Source organism: Schistocerca serialis, chromosome 1 (genome assembly GCF_023864345.2).
Source record: "Schistocerca serialis cubense isolate TAMUIC-IGC-003099 chromosome 1, iqSchSeri2.2, whole genome shotgun sequence".
Classification (NCBI taxonomy): Eukaryota; Metazoa; Arthropoda; class Insecta; order Orthoptera; family Acrididae; genus Schistocerca; species Schistocerca serialis.
In genome coordinates, this window is record NC_064638.1 from 591,979,548 (window position 1) to 591,992,579 (window position 13,032).

The following is a 13,032-nucleotide window of genomic DNA, read 5'->3' on the forward strand; positions in this document are numbered from 1 at the left end:
AAGAAAATGTGTGTATTTCTTTCAATGACATAAAGTAAAGGTATCTTCGGTTGTATCATATAGGTTTGGGAAGTTAACACTACGCTCTTGGATGATTATGCATTCGCAAAAATATTTAGTATTCCTTTATTTAGTATCACAGGTAAAAATTCATCATCTGTTTGGTTTTCTAAACATAATAGTGCACATAATAACTGATGAGTTATGGCGACTAAGATACAAAGTCACAGTCGTTGTTTTCTAGAAAAATATCATTGCTATTAGCAAATATATATATATATATATTATTCTTTTAATTTCTGTTAGGTATCTATAATTCAGGCATAAAATTTTCGCAGTTTCATTCTCATGCAGCTTGTAGTTCCTTTGATCGAGAGTATGTTTTAAAAGTGATGTCTCCATGCTATCAAGGATACACAGATGGATATTCACACTCCCACAGTGGCTATTATCTGACTGGCTTGCTGTGGGCAGCATTCGCGTGTCGCAGGCGGCCAAAGAGCCAGGAGTAGTAGTCTGTGGTGGCCACGGGCAGCAGGTTTACCAGGGGAAGGAACCACCCTAGCGTCAGCAACAGCCGCTGGGCGGCCCGCCCAGGGGCTCCACTACGCTGCATTGCCGCTGGAAGGTCACCTGAGGAAATCAATGGTTCAAACTGATTACAAAACAGATAATGACAATATAAATGATACACATGGAGCTGACATCAAAAATGAGCTTCGTCGAGGAAAAGAAGTGATATCCACTTGCCCGACATTCGAAGGATATAAGATGAGGGAGACACGAAGGGAAAGAAATGTTTCCAGTGTCGCCAACAGAAAGGACTAAAGTGAAGACATTCATTATCTAATCTTACAAAAGGGTTGACATAGTAGCTGGACAATACTACAATAATATTTATGTGTTTGAAACACAGACCAGGGGTATTACCGTAGTAGATCGATGTCCGATTTGTGGCTTTTATAACTAGCTAATTTATGTGGTGAACGGGTCTGCTGATAATAAGAATGTAACAGTGTCATAGTAAGAGTCCATACCATGAGAGTACATTGCCGACAGTTTCAGAGTAATATTTTTCCTTTGATAGTTATTTACATATACTAACTTCTCGCCATGCAGATGATCGGGTTTGGCTAGCAGTGGTCACATTGCCGATATTCAGTAGTTAATTTTAATGAAACAGTTCTCATTTAAATAATATGTTTATTAAGGTTAAATAGCACATTGAAGTGTTTATAGAATGATGATGGCGATGTTATGCTTATTCCAAATGATGAAGAGGAAGATATGATAATGGTTCTTGGTAATGGTGCACACATATTGAGATGTTGGAGGTCTTTTGAAGGATGTTTTATGAAAAACAACGAAATTCTTTGCGGTAAGGAATGTACAGTGATTGTGTCCCAGTGATATAAGCATCAAGGCTAGTGGTTAAGGATCGAGTATCACAAAGCCAAATTTATTGTGAAATAACACTTTCAGTCAATGACGAGAGCCCATGAATCTTCCTTTCACGATAAATTTATTGTATACATAGTGGCTAACATTGTTGGGTAGTTAAACGAACCAGCTTGTAGCCATTCATTATAAGGTTTACAGTTGAAAATTACTAAGGCATTGTAGACGGCGTGACATGTACGCTGTAGTAACAGGACTAACGTGAGACTGTCTTCACTCTTCACACATTGAAGTGAATAGTTGCTGAACCAATGCGAAATTGCTCTCTGTCCAGATTCACAACTGACACACATGTTTTTTGCGTGCGGATTAACAAATTGGAGACATACTTTCGTGCGAACATAAACAAATGCGAATCTTACTAAAACAAATACCCTTGGAGGAGGCATCTGATGTAGAACATGTTTTCAGCTTGGTACAACTGTTAAGGTAAACCAGCTAAGTGATAGCATAATGCAATGAAGGAAAAGAACAACGAATTGAACCGACTTCTATCTTCAAAAGGGACAGAACTAGTTCACGCGAGTTAGGAGCCATCAATCGATACATTAATACTTTGAAATACAAGATACGTCGTACGCAGTGTTTTGTGAAATGTAATACGGCAGCCTTAGATACACCCTTACCGCTGTCAGACATAGCAATCATAACTCTAGCCTTAGACCTCATTTCGCTTTGGAACAATGAGAGATGTGTCACTAATTGATCGATACTCTCTACTCTGCATATGTTCTTTTCCAGATGACTACAGGTCCACCAGAACAGAAATAATTAAGAGACACAAGAACTCTTCATAAGTCATTCAGTGACCACAGACTAGAGACGAGGTACCACCACATAGCCAATGTTTGGTTAATAGGCCCGTATCTTCCTCCCTCCATACTTGCACGTAAGTACACATTATTGTTAGGAAGCGTTGTCCCGTTTGCAATGAATAAACAGATGAGGTTCCAAGATGACAGAGCCCGTGCTCAGTTTGCGGATCTTTCTCAACACCTGCTGTTTATGTACCCTGAAATACGAATAGCAGGGTTTCATGGCTACCTTGCTCACCTGAAGTGTGTCGTAATGTCTTCTGGCAAGACTGATGAGGCCCCTCAGGAATTTCTCTCCTGTGCCAACCTCTTACAACTTACCTCTTCAGTTATCTGCTCGATGTGTTCCATTCTCTGTCTCCCTCTATAGTTTTTACTCTTTACAGCTCCCTCTTGTACCATGGAAGTTACTCCGTGATGTCTTAACAAAATGTTCCGTCATTCTGTCCCTTCTCCTTGTCAGTGTTTATTGTGTATTCGTTTCCTTGCCGATTCTCCGCAGAATTTCCTTATTCCTTACCTTACCAGTCTACCTAATTTTCAACATTCTTATGTAGTACCACATATCAAATGATTTGATTCCCTTCTTTTCCGTTTTTCCCAAAGGCCGTTTGACTACCATACAATACTGTGCTCCAAACGTACATACTCAGAAATTTCTTGCTCCGTCGGTCATGGGTGATTTTGCTGCCCAGGTAGCAGAATTCGTTATCGTCGTCTACTTTGTGATCACTAATCAGTTGCTCGCCGTTGTCATTTCTGTCACTTCCCATTATTTTCATCTTAGTTCAGTTCACTCTCAATTCACATTTTGTATTCATCAGGCTGTTTATTCCATTAAGCAGATCCTGCAATCCTTCCTCCCTATGAGAACAGCAATGCCATCAGAGAATGTAATCATTAATATATTTTCACGTTGAGTTTTAATTCCACTCTTGAACCTTTCTTTATTTCCGTCATTGCTTCTTTGTTCTGTAGATTGAACAATAAGGGCGTAAAACTACATTCCTGTCTCTCACCCTTTTTAATCTGAGCACCTCATACTTGGTCATCCTCCCTTATTGTTTACTCTTGGTCCTTGTACATTCTGTACATTAGCCGTCGTTCCCATAGTTTACTCCTATTTTTCTCAGAATTTCGAACATCTTTTAACATTTGACACTGTCGAACGCTTTTTCCAAGTCGGCATATCCCAAGAATGTGTCTCTTTCTTTGGTCATATTTCAGTTATCAACGACATTGTAGGAATTCCATCTCTAGCGTCTTTGTTTCCTAGGTTACGTTTAAAGTCTTGTGTACAAAACACTTGTTGAGGTTGAGGAAGGGACGTTGACGAGAATGACGGATTCCACGACCATTTTTTAACAACAGCAGTACTGTATGAACGGATACGAACGAGCACTGTGTAACGATGCCATACGTGCAAAGAAGCAACTAAATACGCCAAATTTTGAAACGTTTATAACTGTAGCACCTGTTGAAAACTTTCTATAACAACAAAATTGTTGCGAAGCTGTGGTTGATATGCTTTGTATCTTAGCACAACATTAAAAATTCCAAAAAATTACATTTTCTCTCATGGCTTTCTATTACGTCTTTTTCTCACGTGGTCTTTCTCTCTGAATAACTTCACAGCCAACTCGGCTAACCTGGAATGTCAGAAATCTTTAACGGTTAACATATGTTTCCTTATTCCGTACCAACGATGTAAATGTATTCCATCCCACTACTTCAGGCCTCTCGATCTAGGATTACAGGTATGTGGAGACGTTCCACAAATGATCGAAGTTAAAGGAATGCCTACCCTGTGTTGTTTCAAAACATCTCCCTCTGGCTGGTACATATTATCGTAAAGTGTTCATTTCACATGTGGGCGTAATAGGAGATACATCCACCACTTACGGGTCCTGATGCCATATGAAGCCAATCACCCGCTGTGCTACATCCTACTAATGACGTCCTGTGTATGTCGTGTGGCAGGTCATAGGATCCACACAACGCCCTCCGATCTTCGGTCGTTTCCAGGTTTGTCGAACTTGCACCACATTTTGACCTCATGAGCCGGAGTGAATCCCAATCCAGTGCTCCAAGCAAGGGAAAACCAGTGACAACACCAGAAACTGTACCCCGGAGTTCCACACCGGAGAGGTGGACCATCATAACAGCAGAATGAGAATTAATATTACGAAATGCTTTTCTAAGCTCTGGCGTCTAGCGGCTGCAGTATAGGCAGGCGGTGGCTTAACAGTGTTTATAGCACGGCCCTTCTTACGGCTTCAGTCGCCACGGTTGAGAGAATTGCCTGCCGGAGGGGCTTCGGTTGAGATTGTTCCGAAGGCTTATGTGTGGCTTCGGCGCCGCCTCAGAGTTAAGCGGTACTCAACACTGTCTGTAGTTCGGTACGAGAAAACATAACACCTCCCACTTACGTCACAAAAACAGATACAGTTCACATAATCAAATTTATTACGCCAGAAACAGATACCTACAGTCTCTCTGATAAGTTTACTTGGATCAATGTAGTGTGTCAGCTCTCAAAAGGAGTACCGAAAGAATACAAATAAAGAACTCTGAGTAATATCATCAAAAATATTTAGCACGCTACCTTGTGTAATGCCTAAGCTACCGCATGAGTATCCGGAAGGAGTGAATGTGAAACCTTTTTACGCTTCTCCCGATTTTGATTTTATCTTAAATCACTTCCGAGCTGGTCGACGAGAGCAAACTGGGAGCAGGGCACAGCGGGGGAGAGAGATATTTAAGACCCTTTCCTCTCCTTTACATCTTGGTTTATGTTATCACTGTTGCGTGATCCATCTTTCCGGTGGAGAATTATAGCAACTGAAGCTGAATTGCAGTGCAAAGTTGAGTACATTTCTATGTCATTTCCTGTCTCGTGGATCTCTCGTATTGATTTGAATCCTTGGTCTGCTCGCGTCTATCGCTAATTCACACGCAATATTGAAGCAACCTCATTTTAGGGGTATTGACAAATGGTCATGTTCTAGATGTCATCATTCTAAGAATGTTGTTGGTTAATCAACTGAGTAAGTAAATTTGAAGATTGGTTTGGTCAAAATTAAAGCACCTGCTTAATTGTTTTGGTCATTTGTATATAGTTTTGTTTAGGAATGTTGGCTAGCCAAACCTTAAAGGATCAAATGGCACTGAGCACCATGCGACTTAACTTCTGAGTTCATCAGTCCCCTAGAACTTAGAACTACTTAAACCTAACTAACCTAAGAACATCACACACATGCCCGAGGCAGAATTCGAACCTGCGACCGTAGCAGTCGCGCGGTTCCAGACTAAAGCGCCTAGAACCACTCGGCCACTCCGGCCGGCCAAACCTTAAAGAATGTGTGTTCTTACCCTTAATCCGTTCCACAGCTGATTAGAAGTATTGAGAGTTCTTATGGGAACTGTATTGACATTTGTACTATTTCAGCAAAGCTTTACTTGAGTATATTTACCTAGCCATACTCAAATTTCTAGTTTTATGGGTCTTGTTCCGTTTAAAGAAATTTATCTGTTATTTGTCCAAGTAATCTGACCTTGTAAGGCAGTCTCCCATATTATTGTGATGGTGATTTTACAATGCTTTTGATTTTAATAAAATATGTAGCAATCACCACGGATTACTATTGTGATTTTGCTGTGTCTCTACCATTACACATTTCAACTTCCTTGGATGTTACAAACTATTACTTAAAAGATAAACGAGAACATCTATCTACAACGCACTTAAAACAGAGCAACTGGTCAGTTTGTAATATTTGACAAACATTTTGATGTATTTGGCACGAATTCAACGAGTTGCGAGCTCGAGGTAGTGAGTAACCTCTATATGACCAAGAAATGTTTTCGCAGTTGCGAATATGGGCTACTATTGGCTGTGTAACGGAATGGTGACAACAAATATTTGTGCTGTACCGGGACTCGATCCCAGATTTTCCGCTGATTGGGAAATATCGTCTTACCATTTAGCTATCCAAGTACGACTCATTATCAGGACCAAACTTCCATACGTCGTCAACCATTTGTCTACATCCTGTACTCGTACATCCATTATGTATATTCCGGTACATGGGAGACACTTCACTTTATTGTTGTTGTCCTTCCATTACACAGCTGATGGTAGCCCATATTCGTAACTACGCAAACATTCCACGTGTTTCACGACGGCTGTAGTGATCGCAGTACCTATTCCTTCGGACATGATCGCTTGTCCGAAGGAACTTCACATCGTAATTCGGCATAGCACAGGCACCTACAACATCGCTTCTATATGATCACTGTTGCATAGCTACTACTGCCCTTGTTCTCAAAATCCAGAGAGTGTATCCATCTCGCAGAAACACCTTACACGAATGCTCTCCAGATAATTCACGGGTTCACGGGTAGACGCCGTGTTTCTTGACTTCCGCAAGGCGTTCGATAGAGTTCCTCACAGTCGTTTAATGAACAAAGTAGGAGCATAAGGACTATCAGACCAATTGTGTGATCGGATTGAAGAGTTCCTAGATAACAGAACACAGCATGTCATTCTCAATGGAGAGAAGTCTTCCGAAGTAAGAGTGATTTCAGGTGTGCGTCAGGGGAGTGTCGTAGGACCGTTGCTACTCACAACATACATAAATGACTTTGTGGATGACTTCGGAAGTTCACTGAGGCTTTTTGCGGATGATGCTGTGGTATATCGAGAGGTTGTAACAATGGAAAATTGTACTGAAATGTAGGAGGATCTGCAGCGAATTGACGCATGGTGCAGGGAATGGCAATTGAATCTCAATGTAGACAAGTGTAATTTGCAGCGAATACATAGAAAGATAGATCCCCTATCATTTAGCTACAATATAGCAGGTCAGCTACTGGAAGCAGTAAATTCCATAAATAATTATCTGGTAGTAGGCATTAGGAGTGATTTAAAATGGAATGATGATATAAAGTTGATCGTTGGTAAAGCAGATGCCAGACTGAGATTCATTGGAAGAATCCTAAGGAAATGCAATCCGAAAACAAAGGACGTAGGTTACAGTACGCTGGTTCGCCCACTGCTTGAATACTGCTCAGCAGTGTGGGATCCGTACCAGATAGGGTTGATAGAAGAGATAGAGAAGATCCAACGGAGAACAGCGCGCTTCGTTGCAGCATCATTTAGCAATCGCGAAAGTTTTACGGAGATGATAGATAAACTCTAGTGGAAGACTCTGCAGGAGAGACGCTCAGTAGCTCGGTACGGGCTTTTGTTGCAGTTTCGAGAACATACCTTCACCGAAGGGTCAAGCAGCATATTGCTCCCTCCTACGTATATCTCGCGAAGAGACCATGAGGTTAAAATCAGAGAGATTAGACTCCACACAGATGCATACCGACAAACCTTCTTTCCACGAACAATACGAGACTATAATAGAAGGGAGAACCGATAGAGGTACTCAAGGTACCCTCCGCCACACACCGTCAGGTGGCTTGCGGAGTATGAATGTAGATGTAGATGTAGATGTAGATAATAAAAGCGCGCCCAAATAAATTTCTAAAAAGTGCTGATACGTATAGTTTCCGCCGAAGATAATTATAGTATACAGAAATATCAAGTGGTAGGCGTTCATTAGACGGTATACGCCTTGATCAGCAGTAACTTTTTCTTTCTGAGTTATCAGTCGTCTGAATAACAGCAGTATGATAATGATAGACTTCCACTAACCGTATAGAGGAGAAGATTATGAGGCACTCGAGCTTTCGGGCAAAAGGCACTCTTGTAACGTGGGGTCTCAAACAAAGGCTGCGTCGACTCTGTGATGGTCTTGGCTGCCGGATTCTGGTCCTGTGTTATCGATGGAAATTAGTTGGACTCCCCTTGATTGGTGTGTGGTGCGCTAAAAAAAAGAAGCAGCTACTCGGGTAGCCGGTGGTTTTTTTAGGCTAGGCGGTAGTTTGAGATACTATCATGGACACTCGACAGTCGATACTGATATAGGGAAATCACACAGCGTTCGGAGTAAAAACAATTTTATCAGTAAACCGTCTAAGAACTCGTAGTAAAGTTCCCGATTTTACCGCCCTCAGGAAATTATTGAACCTGAAACTATTCTTCGGATCTGAGATATTTAGTGAGTCTTCGGATGATCATTGGACAGACAGATAAGACGCCGTAGGAGAGGGAGAGTTCATTGCAGCGGGGAAAAATATTGTCTCTACTGAAGTTTAAATTAAGTGTGATAGAGAAGTTATCGGGTCACGCATAACACTTCTAGGAGAAACCAAGTTAATTGTTGGGTTTTTGACCACCGACTAACTCCACTGTGACAGTTCTGTAGTCATTCAGAGACAGTCTATGGCCAGCTCATGCAGTACTAGTTACTAGTGACTTTAACCTGCCTAGTATAGATTGGGAATTTATAGATTCATTGCGGGGTGTAGAGACAGAAAGTGTTGTGAAGTACTTTTGAACACATTTCCTGAAACTGTCTTGAGCTGCTAGTTCGGCAGCCAACACGAAAGGAAGTATCTTGGAACTTGTAGCTACAAATATGCCGGGTTTACCTGTGGCGTCAGTACAGAGACGGGGATTAGTAATCACGTCATCGTAGCGACAATATGATCGGTGGGCTCCATGTGGTTCCCAAGTTGTGCAGCGACCGTAAACCATAAAATTACCAAATATGCAGCAACCAGTCACAAAAACATGTTTTATTTATTCACTTTTGCAAATCGATTTCAACTGGTTAACAGCCATCATCGGTGCTTTCAACGAATATGTGCCCTGAGTAGTAATACTGTCTTAAGCAGAGTTCAAACAGGAGGGGAAACATTGCAGACCACCCAAGTATAAAATAACATCTTAGAGAAGATCAAATAAATAAACTTCTAAACACTGACAACTAGTGCTGCAAAACATACCAAGACGCAAACTATCCGGATTTCACAAGGAAATATCAACCTAAAAGATTGCATTTATCTTGACAGATGACATGAAGTAAGCAGTATATCAGCAATGACTACCACCGGAAACTCTTTGTGACTTGGCTAAGGGTTTTGACGGTGAAAACAGGGATAGTCTACTGCAACACGAAGTAGTAGATACAATACGTTTATAGTTTATATCTTATCTGAATTTCAGAAAGCAATTTTTGTTAGTCTTTAACTTCAAAAGCCACCCAGAATTTGAATAAATCATAGTGTACCGGTACAAGATTACGTTTGGTATTCTTGGTTACTTTCGATATATATATATATATATATAAGTGATCTACAACTTGCAACTTCAGAAACAGCCAATTTTGTCCTTCGCTAATGATAAACGTATAAGTAAAAATAAGCGATTGCCTAACTGAAAAGGGGCTAATGATATATTTGAACCGTCCACAAATGGTTTGAGGCAAATAAAGTATCACTGAATTTTATCAAGGTTCAGCACATACATTTCAGTAGTTCTCATATAACTAAATATGCTACACAAATAGATTTTTAAAACAATGAAATACTAGAAGCACAAAATACTGAGCTATTAGATCACAAATTACACTGAAAAACCCACTGCCTATACTTTCGCCTTAGTTCAGCTACGTTTGCATTTCGCAAATTACACAATTTGTAGTACATTTAGAAACGAAGTAACTTGTTTATTCTACATATTCCCACCAACTAATGAGCTGTGGAATTATTTTCTGAGAAAATGAACGGGACAGTACTTTAGAAACTTACAAGTGTCATTTAAGAAATACGTTTGGTGCTCATTCTGCAGCATCCAACGTTAATGTCTTTAAAATCTGGATATTCTGACACACATGCAAAAACACAAACACACACTCACACAGCCGGCTTCTGTGGCCAAGCGGTTCTAGTCGTTTCAGTCTGAAACCGCGCGACTGCTACGGTCGCAGGTTCGAACCCTGCCTCGGGCATGGATGTGTGTGATGTCCTTAGGTTAGTTAGGTTTAAGTTGTTCTAAGTCCTAGGGGACGGATGACCTTACATGTGAAGTCCCATAGTGCTCAGAGCCATTTGAACCATTTGAACACACACACACACACACACACACACACACACACACACACACACACACACACACACAAACAAACACGCACACACACACAAAACGTTGTAGCTATCAGTACTTCTCTTTTCTCAAAAAATGGTGACAAGCATGAAGAGAGAAAAAAATCCTTAGAAAAACTCTCAAAAAAAAAAAAACGGTGACAAGCATGAAGAGAAAAAAATCTTTACAAAGACGGGGGTTAAAATTACTACAGAAAGGTGTCAGACATATGGTCTATTGGTCTGCTCGTACTCCAATGAAGACCATCTACTTTATGTCATGTTTTAAATTATTTTATGAGGAGAATTAACGCTGTAATGTAGGAACTGCAAGATATGTCACTGTATCGCACTTAAATTAAATTACTTATGCATATTTGACTTTTTCCCATATCCCAGAGACCACTCTCCGTGGCATCCATGGAGTACGACTAATGTAACATACTCTGACGAACGGTGTGTGGAATTTGGTAAGTTTCGCGTCGGGTTTGTTTAGTCATAGCGAGAGGGTGTAACAAATACAAAAAAAAAACTTATGTTTGACATTACGGAGACGTATTTCATGGAAAGCTTCAATTTGTAAATTACGAGAGGCATATTTCTATTAGAGTAGTGACATAGTCTTTCCTCCAACTTATACTTAGCCCAGCGAGTGTAAAATTAGATAAATTTTGGCATATAAGGTAGCGGGAAGGGTGGGTGTCGCGTAATTTTTCCTTCAGCGGCACTCTCATTTGGGGTGTAAAGCTGTTGATGTAGATGAATATTCTGTTTCTATGTGGAATATCCTTTATCGGAAGACATAACGGTAACAACTTCGACTGAACGGATACCAGTAATATACAATATTCCTGCTTCTCGTTTTCTCTATTGCCGTCTCATCGTTTTCAATCCGCTGGAAACAATCCGATATTACTCATCACTACAATTACACCGCTGTATTTATGTGTGTGTGACCTTATCTTTCAGTCTAGGTTTGTTGTCTGAATTTGTTGCAGTAATGATCCTCTTTTTTCGCGATTGTACTGAAAAGGCGACTTCAGTGATTATTATCGTTATCGTATACCGGACACAAGGAGGGAAATAAACAAAACTATTACTCGTAAAAAAGAGTGTGACTGCCTTCTGACAGATAACAATGCTGCTAGCTGACAAGCGAAGCAGATGCAGATTATACGAGTATATCAACTCAGCAGAAGCGCAAATAAATCTTATTTTCAGCAGGCAGAGAAAATATATCTCTTCCAACGGGTACATTTCTACGTAATTGGCCTTGTTTCATTATACGCTCTTTTCTCAAAGCATTCTGAGAATCACAGATATGGAATCCAAGCGATAACGGCTCATACAGTTTGCTTTCGTGAAAAGAGCAAGGGTTCTGTTTACATTCTGGTTCCATTCTCATTCGTCTCCAGAAGACAAATTCTTGTATTCATCATTGTTTTTAATCGTCCCGTGAAAACATTTTCCGCCTTGATTTGTTACCAAATATATGTTTAATTAATTTAGGTATGATAACTTATTTTACCTGAAAAAACGCCATACGATGATGGATCGAAGGTGAGGATTTGATAGCAGCATGATTGTTTGATAAAAATTTTACTTTGTGGGAAAGATGCCACACGAAGTTCTTTATTTGAGTGAGGTATGTATGATCAGCGGCACACTTTTCGTAGACGTGAAGGAAGACCACAACATCTAATAATAAAACGTTTTTATTATAAGTTAGAAATCGGTAACAGCGCTATTTAAATAAATAAAGAGCACTGAAAATATTTGCTAGATGTCGTTATATTTTGTGTAAGAGTCAATCTATAAAAATCCAAAAAACACAGGTTTGAAAAAAAATTAAGCTTAGTACGTAGGACATACAGCGTTGTTATGTACCAATGAAACTTGCATCGATATAACACAAACCTAGAAGCACAATGCGAAATGGAGAAAAGCCAAATGAAAACCGTTTTATCATGTGACCTGTGAAAACAAAATCGCTCTGTTTTCATGTTTTCCATCTAGGGTGTTATAGTGGCAAAATTAACCGAACTATGATTCAACGTCTTCTCCTGTCCTCTCCTATCCTATACCCCATAAATAATTTTGTGTTCTGTTTTCTTTCTTCAGATAAGAACAAAAAAGAAATAAAGAACCTATTCATAATGGATGAAGGTTTTTTTTTTTAAAAAAAAATAACGAGCTTATTCGTGTCTCGATGACTATTTTACATAATTAAAAAAATCATTTTACATGCAGGCGCACTCCGTCTAAGTGACTGTCCTCTACAATCCTGCATTCTTACTGTATCGAACAGAGGATATGACCATACGCCTTGAAAGGTAAATTCGACTCCTGGGTCTCTCAATTTTAAACAACGAAAATTTTTACAGATACTACGGTATTCACTACAGCAAAAACCGAAAGAATAATACCACGTAATATCAGAAACTAGATGGGATATTGCGTGTGGTGGAACTTCATATTGACTCTATTTGCATACTGAGATAGTCGAGTCAAAAACTGAAAACAGATTCATGTTCTATTTAAATTTAAGGAATAACAAGGACGATTTGATGCAAAAAGTTCGCTGTTGGTTTTATAGTCTTTTTGTTGTGTATCTGCATTGCAAATATGTCTCCTCACGAATTATACTGACTCATTTGATTAAATGTATTTCCGAAACGATTTACACTAGAAGTGTTCCGCTGTTACATAATGGACAGCCTAT

General features: G+C 39.8%; 1 protein-coding gene across 1 annotated transcript in view; it reads right to left on the reverse strand.

Annotated features, from left to right (window-relative positions):
• Positions 1-268: 268 nt before the first annotated feature.
• Positions 269-13,032, reverse strand: part of LOC126457933 (zwei Ig domain protein zig-8-like) — a 173,781-nt gene continuing 161,017 nt past the window's right edge. Inside the window, exon 6 of the mRNA XM_050094648.1 lies at positions 269-633. Coding sequence (XP_049950605.1) covers positions 449-633 — 185 coding nt within the window. The 3' untranslated portion in view covers positions 269-448. The remainder of the gene's footprint in view (positions 634-13,032) is intronic.